Raw genomic sequence first — 22,605 nt, forward strand, 5'->3', positions numbered from 1 at the left:
TATTATTGGAGCTTGTAGAAGAGAGGCATTCTCTTTCTGTCAGAGCCGCCAAGCTGAGCAGAGGAAACACCACACTGAGCCTGAGAATGAAGGTAACAGAGATGGAAAACAAATCCAAGACATGGAAACAGACCATGATTCAGTCATGTGTAAGGCCATACAATCCTTGGTCTTTCTGATTACATAAGCTTATAAGTCCCTTTTTTGCATAAGTCAGTTTGCTTTGGATTTTCTATAGTTTATATATGAAAAGATGCTAATGCCCTTACAGTATTGGTAATTTCTTATAGATTTTTTGCCATGCAAGGAAGTATGATGAGACCCTAGTATGCTGCCTAAAATAAGTCAACTTTTCAGATAAGGACATGTAAAGAATTCATTTTAGCTTTAGACTCACTCACCAGCATATTCTGTGGCATCTTTTCTTGTTTCCTCAAAGAATACAGGCATTATTCTAATTTCATAAACATGTAAGTTGGCCTATGCTGGGTCAGATGATGCCCTCTCCAGCCCTGGGTTCTTTATTTAATAGTGGCCATAAGGACAATTTTTGTGGATCCAAGGTATCATTTTCAAAAAGTGAGACATGACTTACTGTATAAGCCACCAATCCTACTCCTGGATATTTATCCAAGAGAAATTAAAACATATGTCTACATGATGACCCATATATTAAGGTTCATAGAAGCTTTATTCAAAGCAGCCCCAAACTAGAAACAACCCAAATGTCCATTAAAACATAGAATGGATAAGAAGTTCTAGCACAGTTATTCAATGGAACACTACTCAGCAATAAATAAAAAGGAATAGAACACTGATACATGCAACAATACGTGGGTAAACCTCATAAGCATCTTGCTGAGTAAAAGAAGCTAAACATGGAGCATCTGAGTGGCTCAGTTGGTTGAGTGTCTGACTCTTAATTTTGGCTCATGTCATGACCCCAGGGTTGTGGGATTGAGCCCCACATTGGGCTCTGCACTGAGTATGGAGCCTGCTTAAGATTCTTCCTCTCTCTCTCTCTGCCCCTCTCCCCTGCTTGCACTCTTTCTCTCTAAAATTAAAAAAAATTTAAAAATAAGAAACTAGACACAAGAGAACACATGCTATACAGTTCCATTTACTGTAAGTTCTAGAAGAAAAAAACTAGCCTATATGAGAGAAAGCAGATCAGTGGTTGCCTAGGGTCTTGTGTGGGATGGGGGGACTGGTTGCAAAGAAACACAACAGACCTTTTTGGGTGAGTGCAACGTTTTGTATCTTGATTGGGGTGATGGTCTCACAAATGTATACATCATGAAACTGTACATTAAAAATGTGTCAATGTAAAATATACCTCAATAAAGTTTAAGTGAGGTATTTCCCTAGGATTTTCTTAACTTTAAGACTCAAAATGTTTATATTTAAAGTAGTATCATCAAATTTTATTCTATAAATATTATAACTAAATGATACTATAGACATGCCATGAGGTCCACAAAATTTTCCAAATAGGCGATTCTTGCTACTTCTTTTGTACTTTCATTCCTGCTGTCCCTTCAACTGGGAATACACTCTTCCCTCTTCACTCCCTGACACAATCCTACATGTTATCTGATTCCTCATTCATTCATTCATTCATTCCCCAAATATATATGGAGTGTCAGGTCCTGTGACAGGCAGTGGGGTTGCTGAGATATAAATAAGGGGCCCCTGCCCTTTAGGGACATATGCTAGAAAATGGAGTTTTACTTGAATGCCGTTAGATTTATATTCCCAGAATTTCCTGGCTGATAAAAAGACTCTGTCAAAGACCGTTAACCTGGAGGCTACAGGCCGCTCTATTACATTACCTGAACGTGTGCTGGTTATTCCATACCCATGTATTTTGCAGCCTCCCTAAAGGTACTGTGTTAACTTTGAAGAAATGGAATCTTTGAGGAGGTTAACAAGACAGGAGGAAAACATCTCTGAGAAATTAAAGGAACACTTGGTTACAGTACATTCCTAGATCTATGATGAAAACATGACAAAACACGGAAACGTAACTCAAACGAAAGGGGAATCCGAACAGTTAGAGTTGCCAAGTTTCTCAGATGGGCCTTGAGGCTTACCCCGGCTTGGTGGCCTTTCAGACTAGAGCCTGGACCACAGCTGACTAGTTTGCTGATGGCATTTTTTTTTTTAGGTTTATTTATTTTTGAGAGAGAGAGAGAGGGAGACAGAGAGTGAGCGGGGGAGGGGCAGAGAGAGGGAGACAGAATCCAAAGCAGGCTCCAGGCCCTAAGCTGTCAGAACACAGCCAGATGCAGGGCTCGAACACACAAACTGCGAGATCATGACCTGAACCGAAGTTGGACGCTTAACGGATGAGCCACCCAGGCACCTCACTGATGGCATCTTTTAACATTTTGGAGTATTTTTAAAAATTGGTTACTATAACAAGATTTTATTAGCATTTATTTTTCAATTGTTTACATTTTCTTCTTATTTACATCTTCTTCATTTTCTTCTCCCCCATCAACTTTGGGTTACAAACCATTAAAACTTTACTTGATTAAAAACATCATCACAGAGCTAGGACCTATACAGAGAAAAATTACTGATTTGCACTTAAATGAAATATTAATGTTTGAAAAGACTGTTAAATCACCTTTTTTTAAAAGAAGTTTTTCTTTTAGAATAATTTTAGACTTCTAGAAAAAGTTGCAAAGATAGCACACAGAGTTGCCATATACCACACATCTGATTTCCCCTATTATTGATATCTAACATTTGTCACAACTAATGAACCAATAATGATACATTTTTATTAATTGAAGCCTAGTTCACTCAGATTTTCTTAGCGTTTACCTAATGTCCTTTTCCTGTTCCAGGAACCCATCCAGAATGCCACATTACACTTTGATCATCTTGTCTCCTTAGCCTCCTCTTGGCTGTGACAGTTTCTCCAACTCTCCCTGTTTTTGATCACCTGGACAGTTTTTAGTACTGATCAGGTATTTTCTAGAATGCTCCGCAATTGGAATTTGTCTGATGTTCTCCTCGTGGTTAAAATGGGGTTATGGGTTTGGGGGATGAAGATCAGAGAGGTAAAGGGCCATTCTTATCACATCATGTGGAGGCTACATGCTATCAACATGTTTTATCACTCTTGATGTTGACCTTGGTCACTTAGCTGAGGTACTGATTATCAGGTTTTTCCACGGTAGCTTTTCTCTCTCTTTTCCCCCTTCCTTTCCATACTCTCCTCTTTGGAAAGAAATACTCTGTACAATCCACAGTTGAGAGTTATGTTCCACCTTGAGGGCCATGTATCTACATACATTCTTTGGAATTCTTCTGCAGAGAAGATTTGTCTCTTCTTCCCATTTCTTTTTTTTTTTTTTTTTTTATTGAATCATTTATTTATATCAGTATGGATTCATGAATATTTTATACTTTGGGTTATTATCCAATACTACATGATTTTGTTGTTCAAATTAGCTCTTTCAGTCGGCTCCTGTGACACAACCCTATCATACAGGGGGTGGTTTCAGCATTTCCTTACTTTGAGGCACTACAAGGTGCCCCGAGCTCATCTTGTATATTTCCAGCCCTGGTCCTGGAAGCAACCATAGCTCCAAGAAGCCTTGGTTCCTTTTAGTAGAGAATGGTATTAGAAACCAAGAACTGATATTAGGGGTACTCATTACTACTGGGGTGTTAAATAACATTTTGAAAGGTGTTTTACTTAAGTTTAAAAACTTAGCTTCATTTTTAAAATACTGTTAACAAAAAATGTTTCGGTGACTTTATCTATATATTTATATGTTATTTTACTATAGAAGCACTAAATTTTTATTCAAAGCTCTATTCAGTGGCCAACAAGTTAGACTGACAATAATATGCATATATGGCTAATTTTTAAAATTTTTTTTAAATGTATTTATTTTGTCAGAGAGAGAGAGAGAGAGAGTGCACGTGAGCACCGGTGTTGGGGAGAGGCAGGGAGAAGGAGACAGAATCCTAAGCAGCATGGAGAATCTAGAACAGACAGTTTGGAGCCCACCTCAGGGCTCAAACTCATGAACCATGAGATCATCACTTGAGCCAAAACCAAGAGTTGGACACTTAACTGAATGACCACCTAGTCATCCCTAATTTTTTTAATATGAAAAGTCTTTCATGATTTTCATGACTTTCATGACTCTAATAGCCATAAATTCAAACCAAACTTATTAGACCAAACATTTATCTAAAAAAATTTTTAATCAAAACATCTTGCCGTAGAAGGTATATTCTAGGTCTATGATTTATCCCATTCAGGATTATTCCCTACTCTCATACTTCTAGCTTCTAGTCATTGAAAGAAATCAGCTTCATAGATTCAGATTTGGCCAGGAGAACACCTAGACCATCCAGTTGTGAGTGTTTCTTCATCTCCATTTAGAATTATGAGGGAAAGAGGGGGAAAGAGTTCTTCAAAGAGCATTCTTTTTTTCTATCTTAGGAAGTTAAAGCCTTTTTCTCTAAACTTGTTACTTGACTGTTGTTCCCACAAACCTTCCTGACAGTGGATTGCTCATTCAATGCTGAAAGTGTCCCTACTTAAAACCTGAGGTTCCTTTGCAGATTTTGGGATGATTCGCCCAAGCAAAAGTGGCTGTTTCTATGCTGGAATGAAACATATAATGTTTACTTGTCAGTCCTCTGATTCCACCCTTTTTCTGGTGTGTGTGTGTGTGTGTGTGTGTGTGTGCGTGTGACAAAGAATATTCTTAAGCACAATAAGGCAAATGTGACATCTGTGATTCTTAGCAAACAGAAGCCAACATCAAATTCTAGATCAATTTTTTATACTAATTGTTTTTTAACTCAATTAAAGAGTTCAAAATTAAATTTTGACCAAGCTTTTAAAAGTAATTGGGCCTTATCAATCACATTTACAATTGAATAGAGTTTTGCATGGAAGCCTTATCTTCATTTTGTTATTTATTTTATTTGGCCTTTTGATCAGGAAGGATGAATTTGGCTCTACCCTAATGAGTAAGTTTTTCTTAAGATATTACCTGTAGTTTTCTTTTGGATAGATTATGTGACATTTTTATTACTTCTGCCACTGAACAAAAGTAGATTTTTCATTTTCGTTTATGCTAGGTCTTGTAAATGTCAAATCTCTTGTTAGAAAGTCAGAGTTAACATTCCAAAAGTCAAAGGATGATATAAATAATGTTCAAGTATACACATTTAGAGTTTGAACTAATTTCATCTCACTTTTTCCTACCCCCCACCCCAATCAAGATAACCTACTTTTCAAACAATTATTTGAAAGAGAGAAATCAAACTATAGTAAGAAAAAAATATAAAGACATAACATTCCAAACTGTGCTATCTATATTTCAAGTATAAATAAAAAACAGGAACATACAGGGGCACCGGGCTGGCTAGTCAAAAGAGCATGTGACTCTTGATCTCTGGGTCATGAGTTCAAGCCCTACATTGGGTGTAGAAGCTACTTAAATAAATAAGCTTTAAAAAGAAAACATGAACATACAAGTAAAACTAATGTGAATTCCATTTGCTATGACTAGTATTATACATAATAAGCTAATTAACCCTGACACCAATTCCTTGGAACTAACTTTTACAGAATTATGGAGGACTTAAAATTAGATTTCTATCAACTTTAGAAGTAAGCTAAAAATTTTTTTCCTCCTGTTATCTCCAAAGAAATAAAATTGTTCAAGTATATTCATGATTAGGTTGTAGCTTTCATTTCTTTATTTTCTCAATTTTTAGGAAATTACAAACTAAGAGATTATTTAACATGCTTTTTCAAAAGCAAGAGAGAATGGCTCAGCTTCCTTACAGTGTTAAATGACAAAAGTTCAACAGAGTAAATTTTAAAGATCAAATCGGCTTTATTAATTCATTTATGAATTGGGCAACAGATTCATGCTTACAGCTGAGAGCTCCAAAGGGCTATAGGAAGGGAAAGGTTTTTAAAGACAGGACAATGAAGCCATAAACAAATAAAAAGATTCTTTCAGGCAAGGTTACCTTCTTTTAGGGACAAAAAGGTCTTAGTGTGTGGATTACTTCATCTTCCTTTGGGGGATGGAGAGGCCCCGTGTGACAGATGACCTTATGGGTACTGACCAGAAAATTCTTGACTGACCAGTTAAGACTACATTTCTGGAGGAGGTTGTAAGTGCAATTAAGTTAGGTTTTAAGCCCCAGTTTGGTGACATGCCCTAGCATAAGTGACTCCATTTGGGGCCTGTAGCTTTCTTTTTGACATTGGAGAAGAGTGAGTTCAGGATATGAATACAAGTTTAAGGTCATAAACTCAGATGCTTTGGGGGGCCAGACAAATGATATGCATGAGGGGCATGTGCCAGGCAGGGATGAGGGGCAGTTGGAGAATACCTGCCCATCTGCTATACTCCAAGGAAGCATGGCCCTGCAAAAGGGAGCATCAAAAGGCCTTGGGCTTCTTCTATGTCATTGTTGTTTTTGGTTTTTTGTTTTTAATGTTCAGTCTCCTGATTTTCAAACATTGAGCATTATTTTTCTGGAAACATTGTGTGTGGTCTGTGAGCTGCATTTGGCTTACAAGCCAATCATCTGCAAGCTGATAACTGTGCACAAGAACATCATACTGGGAGCTAATCCGTTTACAACAATAACTTATAAGAAGAAATATAATTGTTGGGTCCCCTCAGTGGCTCAGTCAGGTAAGCATCCTACTCTTGATTCGGCTCAGGTTATGATCTCACCATTTGTGAGATCAAGCCCTGCATCGGGCTCTGTGCTGACAGCCAGAGCCTGATTGGGATTCTCTCTCTCTCTCTCTCTCTCTCTCTCTCTCTCTCTCTCTGCCCCTTCCCCTGCTCAAATAAGCATGCATGTACATGCTCTCTCTCTCTCTCAAAGTAAATAAACATTTAAAAACTACATAACTGTTAAGTTCAAATGAATTCTCATGCTGGCTGATCTGAGCAGTGTATATGAGAGAGTCAGCAAATAGGAAAAGGTTGCTTGGTGGCTTAAGAATCACAGTAAATAGAGCTGCAGGATCCTGGATGATAATATCATCCAGTGATAATAACTTGACACCCTCATTTACTCAACAGATTGAGGGTCCTGAGTGTATTGAGTGCCCTGCATGTGCCAAGCACTGTGTCAGGCACCAGAAATACAGCTGAGAACAAATACAAAGTACCTGTCTAGAGGCAGGAGGTAGTAAATAAGTAAATGAGAGAACTATTACTTAGCAAGAGCTATCGCCCAGAAGAGTGAAAGAGGGTAATGAGATAGTGGGTGCCGGATTGGCTCCCCCATACTAGCTGGTGAACCTCTATCCTTACCCTGAAGGTTATCAGAGTGTTAAATTCTCCCTTCCTTCTTGCAGTCTAGCTTTCTCTGTGAAGCCATTGGTGATGTCTTAATGAATTGAAGTCCAGTGTAATTTAAATTAGTTACTTTTTAATCTTGACTACATTTGGAGGGGGGAGAACCTTGTTCTGAGAGGGATTTAGGGAAACCTCTAATCTAATCAGGAACTTAATTAAAGTTAAGTCAGGGCTGGGTCAGGGCTGCAGACAGCTAATTGCAAACATTTTATATTGGTTCCTTTTAGTTTGAATTTTAGAGGGTACCATTTTCTAGTGCACTTCCAAATTCTGAGAATGTACCATTTGAGGATTTTTATCACCTTTGGGGACAAGGACTAATAACAACATGGCAATGAAACTTCTCCCCAGGGCTAGGGTTTCTCCCACCTAAAAATGTATATTAACAAGTATCTCTTAAAACCCCTCTTGGGTAATCTGACTGGCTCAGTCATTGGAGGGTGTGACTATTGATCTCAAGGTTGAGTTCGAGTCCCACTTTGGGTATAGAGACTACTTAAAAATAAAATCTTTAAAAAATTTTTTTAAACCAAAAAACCCCCCAAACTCTTCCTGTGGTATTATAATCTGCCCCTGCATGTTAAAATGGAGACATCCTGGAATGTCAGGTCAGAAGATCTGGGTTCAAAGCCAGTTATTTGGCTCTGCTGTGGGCAAACACTATTATCTGACAGACACGTGACTTTTATAGCCTCATCTTGGAGACCCACCACTTGGGGGTCCTGTGAGGACTGAATGAGAGTGTGTATTAGAAAACTAACCCTGCAGAGTTCAATATTATTTATTCTTATGATTGGAATGGCCGTCAAGGTCACTGGCAATCCTTATTTTGTGATGAGTTCTAAAAAAAATGCGTCCTTGTGACTTTGGGGTACGGAGGCAGAGCCCAACACAAAACAGAATGCTTCTGGAAAAATCAGCTACTGAAAAGGAAATTAATATCTGTAAAGCCATATTTAAATTCAGAAATAAAATGTAGATTTTATATAATAGTAACAGCGGTGGTAATAAGAAACAGCCACTATTAAGCACTTTCTCTGTTCCAGGCATGGTCAGCACTTTGCATTTATAATCCTTTCTAATGGCGAAAGGGGAAGAGAGAGAAAAAAATCAAGGTAATAAATAATATGAACTTGGAAAAGAAATCATTACTATACAATGTGCCCTATCACCCCCAAAAGCTCTTTAAATGCGTGCGTGTTTTGAGACCCATTTCTCGGAAGATTGGTGTCTTCTGCAGCCCTGCTGGCCCCTTTGGCCTACAGTTATCTAATCTCCCCTTCCAGCCACCCAAGAAAGTCCATGACCTCCTCCCATCCCCAAGGCCCAGCTCACCAACAGCCTTCAGAAATAATTCTCTCAGATGTGCCAGTATTTTAGTAGTAAGCACATAATGCCCACAACAACAACAAAAAGAACTGCAGGTTTAAAATGTAAGCAAATAACGGAAATGCAAACGAATACCTTTTTTATATGTAGCTTAGAGTGTATTCTTTTGTAAAGCAAAAGCATTTCTTTTACATCCCCCCCCCCCCAAATCCTACTGGAAATGGATTGCTCTAAGACTTCCATTAATAAACTTCTCAGAATGTGAAATGTCTCCAACATGCGGGGACGCTGGGGTGAAAGGTGCCACGCTATTCTCATTTCTGCCAGTCCCCGGGTGCAGGAGGAAATATGCTAATGCAGCCGTTTGCCGCAGGGCTGGTGTTATTTATATAGTGCTGGCTGGGCAAGGTTCGCGCTGGAGCACGGGAGAGGAGGGAGAGGTTTGTCTTCATGTGTGTGAATATAGACGCGTGCGCCTGTGCACTTGGCATTCGAAACGTGAATTCAAGATCTTGGGGAGGGGGTGGGGAATACCATCACCATTCACGTTTATGTGTATACAGTATAACTCGTGTTGGCCATGTATCCTTCTAGCATTGTACTTATACAGCATGCACTCTGGAGTGGGGAAGAAATGGCGATTTGGGAGTAGGTGCCGCGGTCGGTCGCGGGTGACCCGACGCTGCGGGTGACGAGCGACCTGATATTGGCAAATGCGCATTCTTGACGCTGCTCCGTGGATACAAAAATCAACCGTATCTGAATCCCTAAAAAGTGCGAGGGGGTGGTCCCCGAACGCTGGCTACTCTTGGGCTCAAGACTGGGAATGGGGTGTGGACAGCGGGATTGCAGGCACCTCTGAAGCCAACAGAGGTCACCGAGCCCCGGCGCAGGGGCTGGGTGGAAACCCCTCGAGGCTTCGGGAGCCAAAGCCTTGAAGACAACCCGCTTCACACGCTCCGCGCGCACGCCGACTCCTCCGGGACCCTCAGCCCACCCGCGCCCGCAGCTGCGCGCTCCTGCTCCTGCTCCTCCTCCGCCTCGCTCAGCGCGGAGGGGGAACAAGCAGGGGATCCTCCAGCCTGGCAGGAGCGGGGTGTCCCGTTTCCCCGCCCTCCCCCACCCCTCCGCTCCCGTGGATCCCGCGGCGGCGGCGGCGCGTCCCGGCTGGAGGGGGCGCTCGCGCGCAGGAGCCGGGCGCAGCAGGTGCCGCGGTTACCTCCACCTCGGCGGGGGGAGAGGGGGCGGGCCGGGGGCAGGGGAGGAGGAGGAGAAGGGAGGCCGGCTCGCGGAGCCGGAGAGCGCGGCGGCTCGGCAGGCTGGGACCCGAGCTCGCGGCTTCCGGGAGGCGCCCGAGGCCGGATAAATACATCCCGCGCTCCCGGGGAGCAGCGGACGCTACCCGCACCGCCGCCCGCGCCGCCTGCACAGCGGTCCGCAGAGCACCGAGCCGCCCGGCTTAGGCGCGGAGCCCGCTCCTCCCCCTGCGGCCGGCGCGGAGCAGCGGAGAGCGGCTGGCTCGGCCGCCGGCGCCCGGGCCGCGGAGCCGATGAGCGGCGGCGGCTGAGGGCCCGGGCCGGCCTCTGCCCGCCCTCTGCCCGGCGCCCGAGCGGGGCCGCAGCGCCCGGGGCGCAGGGTCCCGGCCGGTGACATGGGGGCGGACTGAAGCACCCGGGGCGGCCGAGCGCTCTCTCTCGAGCCGCGGGCCCTCCTCCGCGGCGGCGGCGGCGGCGGCGGCTGCGGGCGCCCGGCCCGGCGCGCTCTGCCCGGAGCGCCCGCGGGAGCCTCCGCCGCGCTTCTATGCGCCTTTGCGGGAGCCGAGGGCCCGGGCCATGGCGATAGACCGGCGGCGCGAGGCGGCGGGTGGCGGGCCCGGGCGGCAGCCGCCCCCGGCCGAGGAGAACGGCTCCCTGCCGCCCGGAGACGCGGCGGCCTCGGCGCCCCTCGGGGGACGCGCGGGCCCCAGCGGCGGTGGCGGGGAGATCCAGCCGCTGCCCGCCCCGCATCCCGCCGCCGGCGGCCAGCACCCGGGCTGCAGCTCCGCGGCGGCGGCGGCCCCGAGCCTCCTGTTGCTGGACTACGACGGGTCGGTGCTGCCCTTCCTCGGGGGCCTGGGCGGGGGCTACCAGAAGACCCTCGTGCTGCTCACCTGGATCCCGGCGCTGTTCATCGGCTTTAGCCAGTTCTCGGACTCTTTCCTCTTGGACCAGCCGAACTTCTGGTGCCGCGGAGCCGGCAAAGGCGCGGAGCTGGCGGGGGTCACCGCCACGGGCCGGTGGGACTCTGGCGACGTGGCCAACTGGACCAGCCCCCCGACCACCCCCTTCTCCACTGCCTCCTGGGGGGCCGCAGGCAACCTTAGCAACAGCAGCGGCGCGGACGGAGGCGACACGCCACCCCTGCCGTCCCCTCCGGACAAGGGGGACAACGCCTCCAACTGCGACTGCCACGCGTGGGACTACGGCATCCGCACAGGCCTCGTCCAAAACGTGGTCAGCAAGGTAAGGGCTGCGACCGCCCGGGCGTCGCGTCCTTCCCCCGAGCCTTTTACTCCTGGATCTCTTTCACCCTTCCCTCCGTCTCCCTCCGAGCAGACCGAGGTCCCTCAAAGCGATGCCAGCCTGTGTGTATGCATCTCGCGTTGGCTTCATCCTCCGTCCCCCAAACCAGATGCGCTTGCTTGGGTGTGAAGCAGGGGCTTTTCGCCTCCCTCCTCGGGGACACTGCCTTCCAACCCTAAGGGGGCTCCACAGCCTTTTCTAGTTTTCACCGGAACTCCCGTCCGAGTGCACATTTGGGGAGAGCGCCCCTCCCCCTAAAATGACTTGGGCTCCCTTCACCTATCCTTCAAACTATCACCCCGGTTCAGCCGGGGGTGTCCCTTGCGAAGGATAAGGCTGCTGACCTGTCAGCCGTCCAGCTCTGGAAGACTCGCCTCATTCAGGGTCTGATGGCTAGAGCCAGGACCATGGCTCTGGCTCTAATCTTCTGTGGGGCTAGAGTGTCCTTATGCCTCCCACAAAGAAATATCTATCCGTGGGACCGATGTCATGTTCCCAGGTGTTCATTCCCGCAGACCTCAGTCATCCCGCGCCAGGTTTGGAAACAGACTATTAAAGCCAACTAAAGAACCCAGGTGCTGGCCACAAAAGCAAAGAGCTTGGGAAAATTCCCTTTCCCCCCTCATCATGCTTATCCCTCTCCAAAGATTGGGATGTTTGACTTTAGATTTTGCCACCCAAGTGTTCCCTCAAGTGTTTTCTTGGGACTTTAGTCATATCCCTATAGAGTAGAGGAAGGAAACTAAGAATCTGTTTTGTATTCCGGGCCCACCACTGCTCTTATATAGCAGCTGCTTTTGTCTGAGTGAGGCATTGAGACCCTGGTAAGATTTTAGCAGAGCGGCTGCCTTGCTGAGAGTCCTGTAGCCCCTCTATAGAGGTGTTGCATTGTGTGAAATGGAGCAGCAGTGTTTTTTGAGAAGATGTGTGCCAGCAGAAAAATGCAGAATGGGCAATGTCTGAAATCCAGTCCCTAAGACATCTGTATTTTCTGCTTTTCTTAACATCTAGGAGACATTGTATGCCCATTTGTTAAGCAATTTGTGTTTTTTGCCCTTTCTGTGTTTTAAATAACAAATTTACATTTCCAAGTAGTGTAGACCTTTCCCCTCCCACCCTTCTGGGCAGTTCTGGGCAGAATTTTAAATACCTTGTTTAAAAGTGAGACTGAAATTGGACAGTTTGTAAAAATCAATGTGCATGCACTTTCTCCCCCAAATGAGTGTTAGTAAACAGTTGTAGCTCATGGATGTGTAAGATGAAACTCTTACATCATCATAATCGCTGTTTTAATCTTGTACCAGACTGGCAAGAAATGATCTGTCCTGTGGGAATTGACAGGATTCACTGTTAATGGGGAAGATCCTTCAGGCTAGGTTCACCTTGAGGTGTACCCCAGCCCCAGCCCCACAGCCTCTCCTTTCCAAAGGTGTTTTGCTGTGACCCTCTCCCATCCACGGAGGGCAGTGTTTGTTTTTTTGTTACCATCATGGAAAAATTCAGAACAATGACTACAGTGACAATTTTAATACTCTGACTGTGAAAGTAAGAATTTGGCAACATTTTCAAATACTTTAAACCCCTTTTTTAAAGTAGAAGAGGAATAATATAGATGAAAGCGAATGTGTTTAGAAGCTGTTCCATCCTGGGGTCCAAGGGGAGGGGAACTTGAAAGTTAGGAGGTGGGAGAGAGCATCATTATCCTAGTGGTGGGGACCCATGAACAGCTATTTACACTGCCATGGAAGGCGGGATGAAAAAACTAAAATAGTTCTTGAAAACTGGCTTTTAAAGCATATTGGAGAGCTGGACAATTTTTCTAAATTAGCACTCAAGAGGGTCAAAGATGGTAGGAATGTGTGCACTATGCTTTAGGGGCGCTTGATAGCTGTGCCATGGTTACATGTAGCAGACACGGAGAAACTGGGAGCTGAAGACCTCCGGACAATAGTTAGAGATGCATTTTCCTGTAAAATAAAGACTAGAAAGGACATATTGATTTTCACGCACAAATGAGATCTAAATAAAGGACTGTCCTGCCACAGCATTCTATTTCCATAACAAATGCTTCAAAGAGCTCCTTGAGCACATTTGGCATATACTAAGGCCAGACTTGCACTGAAGCGGGCTGTGCACAGCGGATACTGTATCAGATGTACAAATATGGAATGTATACTGTGATGGGTGCAGCATTCTAGAGGTCAGGTGCCTGTCAGCTTTTGTTTGTATGTAGGAGCAGAAGTGAAGATAGTTCGCTTTCTGTCTGTAGATTGAAAGTTCAGAGTCTGAGAAGTTGCCTTTTGTACCCTCTTTCCTCACTCCAAACCATGATCTTCCTACTTGCAAATAATCTCACGCAGTGCCTTTGTCATTAGATTTGCCTCAGCCTATACGTGGCCCTCCAATATGTGTCCTATTCTGTCCCTAAGTGTTAGGTGGGGTGGGGAATATAGAAAATCTGCCAGGCATATATTATATTATATTATATTATATTATATTATATTATATTATATTATATTATATTATATTATATTGCATTATATTATAAATATATATTATATTCTGAACATAGGTTGTATTATAAATATATTATTATAAATATACATTATTAATATATATTATATGCATTACATAGGCTATCACATATTTTATACGCATATAATACCACCTACACATGTGAAACTGCCAAGCCACTGGAATCCCAGGTTATAACACTTAAAAGGGATCTTTGGGCTGATGAGCCTATCTCCCCTCCTGATTAATATCCCTGACATGGATACCATTTCCAGGATGGGAAGGGAGGGCCCCATTGGCTATTGGCTAGGCAGCTCGCTCCATAATTGCAGCCAAGCATGTTTTTTGGTGAATATAACTCAGGTCATCTCACACTTATTTGTATGGCTTGCCCCCTCTGAAGGGTTCTTTTTCCTTTGTATAATACACGTGTTCAGATATTTGAGGATACCCAAGTGGTTTCTTCCCTGGCTAAAAAATCCCCAGCTACTTCAGACATTCCACACATAACAAAATTGGCCATAGCAATTGCTCTACTTGACATATGTGTGTCTTAAACAGGACACTCTGAAAACAGCCTGGCAGACCCCATGTGTTCTAATCAAAAGGGACCGTAGATGGACCCTATGCTTCCGATGACAAAACCTGCAATTGATGCATGAAAGGCTTTCAGTAAACATGACAAGCTTCTGTCTTTATAGGATTACATTAAGTGAAGAGATTTCTCAGGCTGCACTTCGGTGACATGGCACATGATGTAGATTTCATCATAGTTTTGCGTTATTAAATCTTTCCTGTTAGGATCTTTTTATTTCTGTTTTATGCCTTGGTCCTTGGTATTTGTTATCTGTCCCAAAATTTTCAATGCCTTCAAAATAATCATAATAATAATATGACTTTTTGTGTGCAACCATATAAAGTTCTCCAAACATTTATCATGTTATTTCTTTTTATTAAGAATGTTGAGGGGCGCCTGGGTGGCTCAGTGGGTTGAGCGTCCAACTTCAGCTCAGGTCATTGTCTCGCAGTTTGTAGGTCCAGCCCCGCATCAGGCTCTGTGCTGACAGCTCAGAGCCTGGAGCCTGCTTCAGATTCTGTGTCCCTCTGTCTCTCTACCACCTCCTGCTCATGCTGTCTCTCTCTCTCTCTGTCTCTCAAAAATAAATAAACGTTAAAAAATTAAAAAAAAAAAAAAAAGAATGTTGAATAATCCAGGTACCTGGGTGGCTCAGTTGGTTAAGCGTCCAACTCCTGATTTCTGCTCAAGTCATGATCTCACGGTTTGTGGGTTCGAGCCCTGCGTCAGGCTCTGTGCTGATGGCATGGGGCCTGCTGGGCGTTCTCTCTCTCCCTGTCTCTGCCCCTCCCCTACTCATGCACACTCTTTCTCTCTCTCTCTCAAAAATAAGTAAATAAAACTTAAAAAAAAAAAAAAAAGAATATTGAATAATCCAAAGCCCGCCTTAACGCTGAGCATTATTGTGGATTTCCAGGTAACACATACCTGAGTGGGCCAGGTGTGGTGTACCTTGAGCCCTGTGTTCAACTGCATAGCTCTGCATTTTATCTCCCAGCCATGTTGAAAACCGTGTCTGTGTCTTCCTGAAACTAATCTAACCAAGCTCTGCAGTCACTTAGAGGTCAGCTGTGGAAGAACTGAGGCTGGACGTGAGCATTCCCTGGCAGCTCAGATGGTCAGAGATTTTACACAAGGTTAACAAAACCCCATGATTCTGTTGCCTTTAAAATATTCTTCTTAATAATTTGCATCGTTATCCCACGTTGTTCCGAGTGAATCTTCCTTGGTTTCCAGTGCTCACGACTTCCTTGAGTAATAAGCACGATCCTTTTCCTGTATATGAAGCTTGGGATGTTTGTCCCCAGTCTGATTCTTCTTCTGTTCTCCATGAATTCTCAAAAATTGCTGGCTTTCATCCTGTAAGTACATCTGAGAGTTGTTTAAATATCCTGGGAAGTAATTTGTATTCTTATTCTGGGGCTCAAGTCTAGAAGTATTTAAAGTGATTCAGTACAATTTAATTAGGGTTAAAAATAATTACAATTTCATTGCAATGGTAATATTTTAAAAATAACCCAGTGTTAGGTCATCCTAATGGTATTTCATTTATTTTGTCTAGTGTATACAACACAGTAGTGGACATCTTTATGCATATCTATTTTTAGAAATTGACTGTAATAGATAATACATGCACATGTTACAGAAAGCGGACAGTAAAAGTAACATTTCTAGCCATCCCTGCCTCCAGTTTCCCTCTTCAGAAGCAACCATGGTTACCAGTTTCTTATGTATCCTTCCAGAAACAGTCTAAGTATATTTTCATTTATATATTTTCCTCTCACAAACAATGACATAATATATACATTGTTCTATGCCTTTTTTCACCTAAATTGGGGATGGGTGCGTATCACTACTTAGAGAGCCCCTCATTGTTCATCCATTGTATGACCAGGCCATAATTTATTTAATTAGTCGCCTACTAAGGGGGCATTTAGGTTGTTTCCAGTCTTTGCTGTTACATAATATATAATGAAATTCTGATATGCATGAAATTCTTAGAAGTGGGGGGTCATGGGCACATTGGTGGCTCAGTGTGTTAGGCGGCTGACTCTTGATTTTGGGTGGTGATCTCACACATTGTGAGTTCGAGCCCTATATTGGGCTCTTGCTGACAGTGCAGAGTCTGCTTGAGATCCTCTCTCTCTCCCTCTCTCTCTGCCCCCTCATCTGCTCTTTCTCTCTCTCTAAAAGTATAAATAAACTTTTTTTTTTAAAAAAGTGGAAGGTCAAAGTAGGCTCTGTTTTTATTTTGATACATGTTGTCAAAATGCTCTCTCTAGAGATCTTAACCAATTTACACTGCCATCAGTAATGCTTGAGGTCCTGTTCCCCACACCCTCCCTGGCCAAGGACTTACACACTTGAACATGTCTCCTAGTTTGATATGTGAGGTGCATACGGTTATTGTTGTAATCTGCATCTCTATTGTTATGAGCCAGGTTAAAGACGGCTCTGAAATTTCTTGAGCCATTCATGTGGCCTTTTCTTTGAACTGCCTCCTTAGGGACTTTGCCTTTGTGTGTGGTTTGGGGGAGGGGGTTTATTTTCTTACTGATCTGTCAGAGTACTTCAAGCAGAAAGTAAATTAACTCTTTGGATGTCTTGTGAATGTTTTTTCCCATGGTTTTTTTGTGTGTCTTTTTATTCTATTTATGCTGGTTTTGTTATGCAGAAACTTTTGATTTGTATAGAGTCAAATTAATCTTTTCTGTTATGATTTCTGGGTTCTGCATTAAGATTTAGGGCTCCCATAATCCTGGAATATCAGGAAAACACCCGTACTTTCTTCTAATTTTTTTTTTTTTATCTTAGTTCCTCTTTAATTTAGTGTTGCAGGTATCAGTTTTGCTTTTATTGAGCTAGTAGGATAAATTGCTAGAAAGGGAAGTAAATATTGGGTCTGTGGGTATAACCAGCATTTCATGTGGGCTTTGACTTGCTCCTAACAGTGTCCTAAACATTGCATTTGGCAGTGGCCCCGGCGAGAAGACCAGAAGCTACACAGTTGTTAGCAGCTCTTGACATGTTTTGGGAGCCAGTGATCATCCCCACGCACCAGGGTTCACCTTTCCTTCATTGTCTTGTCCTGAGCCAGCTGCAAAACCTCTTCTTTCTTTCTTTGTTTTTTGTTTTTTTTTTTCTCTTTTTCCTCTTTTGTCCGTAGCATTTTCAGCAGGTCTCGATTCATTTTGGCCTTCAGCCCAAGGTAGGACTGAGTCAAAAGTTGATGTCATTTAAAAACATGATAGGCTTTGTGGATCTCAGTGTGGGCGTCGCCACAAACCAGCATTGTGCAGGGGCCAGCTGGGCCTCTCCGGACTCTGAGCCCGTGCCCCCATATCCATCCACCTGCACACTCAGGAATGTCTTACTGTGGCTTGGAATCAGCCATGGTGGGAACAGTTACCCCATGGAACTGGCAAACGCTACACATGGGGTTTTCTTTTTTCTGCAGAGAGCCAGTTGTTAAACAATTATTGTGCCACCAAGTGTGACCCTAGGCCACCCCTTTCCTTTTTTTTCTTTCTTTTTTTAACTTTTCTGCCTCCTTCCTTCCATAGATGAGTCCCTTTTCTGGGCCAAGCCTTGTGCTATGTGTTCGGGATACAATGACATGTAGACAGCTCAGCTCACATAGAGCTTATAGACTAATGAGGGAGTCACACCCTAACTAATTAATAATAATCCTTTGAGGTGCCTGGGTTTGCTTTTGGCTTAGGTCATGATCTCACAGTTCGTGAGACTGGCCTGGGCTCCAAGCTGATGGCGCAGAGCTTGCTTGGGATTCTCTCCCTCCCTCTCTCTGCCCCTTCCCCTCTCTCTCTCAAAATAAATAATAAGTACACATTGAAATAATAATTCTTTAATTACAAACTGAGTTAAGTGTGTAGAAAGAAAGGGAAATGAAAGACTAAAACAAAAAGCCTGGCCTAAACTGACTGGTCTCTGAGTGCAGCTGACATCTGAGTTAAGATCTTAGGTTTGAGTGGGAGAGAGACAGAGAGAACGGCACTTGCACGGGCCCTCTGGTATGTGCCAGCTTAGAACTGACAGGAGGCAGGGAAGGTGGGAAGGTGGGGAGGGGTGGCTCATGAGTCATGTTCAGAACGTCAGCCATGAGATGAAGAGCTGAGGGGGTGAACCGGGATGGAGGGCGGCCAGGCAGAGCATGTGAAGGGAGAAGGGACCTAGGACTCAGGGTGTGGGGCTCTGAAGAGAGGTTGGGGGGAGGGGAGGGGGTCAGATGGGGAGAGGCAGTCTGACCAAAGTCTCAGGTTGGGAGGTGGGGCGGGGAACCGGGTAGCTTGGGCTGTAGGGAGCAGGCCGGCCAGCCCAGAAAGCGGGTCTGAGGAGGAGCTGTGGGAAATTTTACTGCTGCTGCAGGCCCAGACCAGACCCCGGGGCAAGTGGGCCTGAAGCCTCTTTCCAGGGCTATTGATAGGAAGCAGCACTGGCCCATTCGAGTGTTCTAGCATTTTCTCCTGCTCTCCTGGTCAAAAGAGGAGAATGCTGATTTCCACAAAGCTGAAAGACCCTGACAGGGGAAACCATCAGTCTAGAATTTACTTTGATTCAACCAGCTTTACCTTTACCGAATGCCTAGTGTAGGTTAAAAAAATGAATTGTCCTGGGCATGGCTAACGTATAATATTCTCTTCCTAGTCCAAAGTCCTCAGTTTACGGATGAGAAGACTGAGGCTGGAGTGAGTGTGGGGGGTGTCGCTGACTTAGAGCCACCAGCCTATTAGGGCTAGAGTCTGGTTCCCCTCACCTGTAGGGTACTCTTGCCTCTGGCCAGGAGCAGCCCCCATGAGGGGAGAGGGGCCGGGAAGAGCTGGAAGAATGGCTCCTGCCCATTCTCTTGGACTTGATCCCTTTCACTGGCCTGTCAGGGTCCATCCTCCTGTGCTGCCTGAGGAGGGTCATACCTGTCAGGAACTGCACGCTGAGGTGTGGTTGGCTACACTGTGGCTTCTGGGGTGGGCTCGTGCCGACCACCTCTCTGTGCAGATGTCACTGACCTCTGCTCCTTCTGCCTTGTTAGCCCACTTGCCTGGGATGCCCTTTCCTCCTTCCTTCATCCGTTTGGTCCCTGTTCCTTCTCCAGGTCTGCTCATCCTCACTCGGTGTTTCTAGCACCCAACCATCCCTTTGTCCTAACACTGGCTGTATGGTGATCAATGTGCTCGCTGTCCCCCTCCCGACCGGAGGTGTGCCTTGTTCGGCTTTTACCCACAGTCTTCCCTGTAAATGTCTGAGCTCACCTGAGTTTGCTGTCATGAAAAGAGGAAGGGCTTTTTAGTTTGGCAGGTGTGGGTTTAGGTCCTGACTCTGCTGCTTACGCTCAGCAGTTATTACCAGCAGCTGTAACAGTTACAGGTCTAACTCTATTATCTGTATCTTTGGGAGTGGCAGGAACCTCGTCAGCAAAGTGGGTCATTGCTCACCTTACCTCGAGGGCTGTTGTGAGGCTAGGATGAGAAAAGCTGGGGAGAGCCCACTGCCCTCCCTCCAGGCACCTGGCAAATCAGGAGGAACCTGGGAATCTCAGATCCTTTTCTCCTTCCTATCTGTGGGGTGAGGACCAGCGGAATGAGTCATCTGAGAAATACTTAGGTGGGGAGGAGCTGACAGGCCACACCTGGAAGTGATTTATTCCTCGGGCAATCCGAGGTGTCTTTCTCCTCCGCCCAGAAACTGATAACATAGGGGAGCAGGTGTGCCTTTCATACAGGACACAGGAATCCAGGGAGGCCTGAGGAGTCAAACCAAAAAGGACCCCTAGTCTGATGAAAAAGACCATTTAATGGCTTTGTTTTCAGGTCACTGGTCACAGAGCTCCAAAGGATCTGAAAAGGAAAAGCCTTTTCTGGCCAACCTTGAGGAATGGGAGGGCAGGGCCCTGTCAGGGGCTTCATGCCTCCACAGAGGTCTTCGCTCAGAAACCTGACTTCATGCCCCTGGGTGGAGAATGATCTAAACATGTTAAAACTTCTGGGTTAGCTGTGCTGTTGAAAACAGATCAGAGAAACCGTGGACTTTTAGAGGAGTTGATGGTAACTTTGGACCTTAATGGCAGGCATCAGAGGGCTAACTTCAGGGGGTGGGTGAAGACCAGCCCCTGCCCCACCCACCTGGAGTGCTGTCCTTGCGGACTGACCCCAGGAACCTTCAGACTTTGATCTTCTGCAACTTGGGGTCTGTTCTTTCGTTTGCTGCAGGCTGCTCAGTGCTGGTCATTATGTGTGGGCAGATCTTCCTCTGAACAAGTGACCTAGAGATTGACAAGCCCTATATTGCTAGGAAAGAGGAACAGTGGTTATTGACAGATTTAGCTGGATGTCCCCTAAAATAAATCTTTGCTGAAAAAGAACCCTGCTGGGGGCTCTCCAGGCCACCCCATTTGCATAGGATTATATTCTACAAAACCTCTCCTGGGACTCTTTTGGTTTGCAAGTAACGAGAACAAATTTCAAATTCACAAAACAGAAAGGAAATGTCTTGGAATGATGCAGAAATGGCTCACGGAACCTGGGATGGGATCTGAATATTGAGGGACAGGGGGTTGGATCTTTCGAGAGTCCACATGTGCTCTCGACCCTTTCTCCAGAAGTCCGCTTTGTTCCCCCTGCGGACTGGCTTTGTCCATGCTTTTGCTTACCTGGTCAGGCAAGTCAGCACAGAGGCCAGCATTCCTCTGTCGATTCCAGATTTTCGGGTGTAGATCTGATGTCCAGCTTGGGGCTGGGGTGTCAGAGCAGGGGATACAGTCACCTAGCGCTGGGACAGCTCCTTTGAACCGTGTGACAGGAGGTGGGAGTGGCAGTTCTTTATTGGGATGCAAGGGATTAGAGATGAATCTTTTTGGCAATTAATTGGGAATAATTGAATATTGACAGTTTAACTATTAAATGCTTTAAATGAAGTATTCTTTTTCTTCCCAAAGACTCGGGATGTAACTTACCTGGCTGCTTAAGCTTAGTATGGAATTGGCAAGAATACCCTCCTGAGGCTTTTTTTTTTTTTCTAGAAATAGTGATAAATGGTTTCATTTATTAGCTCCAGATCACAGAGGGAGCTTGGAACCAGCCCTTGGGCGGTCACTGAAACAGTTTTACAAATAGTCACCCCCACCCCTGCCCCCACACAGGGTGAGTCTCCTTGTTTTTCCAAATCTTTCTGGTCAGGACCAGCAACATAATTTGTGGGGCCCATTGCCAAAGGAAATGCAGAACCCCTGGCTGAAAAATTATTAAATTTTTTTTTTCAACGTTTATTTATTTTTGCGACAGAGAGAGACAGAGCATGAATGGGGGAGGGGCAGAGAGAGAGGGAGACACAGAATCGGAAACAGGCTCCAGGCTCTGAGCCATCAGCCCAGAGCCTGACGCGGGGCTCGAACTCACGGACCGCGAGATCGTGACCTGGCTGAAGTCGGACGCTTAACCGACTGCGCCACCCAGGCGCCCCTGAAAAATTATTAAGATCAAGACAGTGACTGCCGAGCATGAAGCCAAATGTGGGCCCTTCTGAGTAGCAACGCTTCTGGTGACCTCCAGCCTGTGGTCTCTCACCAAGCCAGCTGTCACTGCTAAGCAAGCGTCCCCAAGCCGTTCCAAGCCTTTCTTCCTGACTTGTCAGTGTCTTTTCTGCTTCTCTGGTCCTTGGTTGTGTTTTGTATCTTTTTCTAGATTTCTTGTAGTAAAAGTGAAACACACTTTTTGTGGGTCTGTTTTTCCCAGGGAACAGCTTCAGAAAGTCCTGGCCAGTTTCGTTTTGAATGTTGAGTTTGCTCAAGGTGTGCCACAGCCAGAAGGAGCCAGGGAGCATTCTTACATTTGAAAACACTGCCCCAGAAGTGGGACAGTTGGTTTACTTATCTGAGCAGTAAACCAAACAGCTGAGTCATAGGAATGTGTGGTAAAGAATGTTAAGTCATAGGAATGCTAGTTAAGTGTTTATCAGCCTTTTTTTTTTTTTTTTAGGGGAGAAGAGGGTCAGCCCTCCCTCTAATTTAATTCTGTTTTAGCTAGCAGTCACACTTTATTTCTTCATATCATTTGAAGAAGAAGTGCAAAGGAGATGATGCCAGTGTAAAGCCACCACGAGCATCCCAGTGGTCATATTAAATTATGGATGGGTTATGCACTCGGCATAGTAATTTGCACTACAGAGTGTTTCCTCCCAGATTAGATTAAAAGCTGCTTTTTTTTTTTCTGTGTGTTTAAAAGATGCTTTACAAATT

At 44.9% G+C, this 22,605-nt stretch overlaps 1 protein-coding gene and 1 long non-coding RNA gene across 3 annotated transcripts in view; one reads left to right on the forward strand and one right to left on the reverse strand.

Annotated features, from left to right (window-relative positions):
• Nucleotides 1-10,970, reverse strand: part of LOC147580802 (uncharacterized) — a 103,096-nt gene extending 92,126 nt beyond the window's left edge. The window contains exon 1 of the long non-coding RNA XR_015251115.1: nucleotides 10,855-10,970. This is a non-coding gene — a long non-coding RNA (uncharacterized LOC147580802). The remainder of the gene's footprint in view (nucleotides 1-10,854) is intronic.
• Nucleotides 9,971-22,605, forward strand: part of SLC22A23 (solute carrier family 22 member 23) — a 185,064-nt gene continuing 172,429 nt past the window's right edge. The window contains exon 1 of one of the 2 annotated variants that reach the window (XM_086706405.1): nucleotides 9,971-11,206. In XM_086706405.1, the coding sequence (XP_086562531.1) occupies nucleotides 10,538-11,206 (669 nt within the window). In that variant the 5' untranslated portion in view covers nucleotides 9,971-10,537. The remainder of the gene's footprint in view (nucleotides 11,207-22,605) is intronic. The other variant, XM_086706406.1, reaches the window with a different exon arrangement.

Source organism: Puma concolor, chromosome B2, assembly GCF_028749965.1.
Source record: "Puma concolor isolate L17-30 chromosome B2, mPumCon1.1.hap2, whole genome shotgun sequence".
In the NCBI taxonomy this organism is placed as follows: Eukaryota; Metazoa; Chordata; class Mammalia; order Carnivora; family Felidae; genus Puma; species Puma concolor.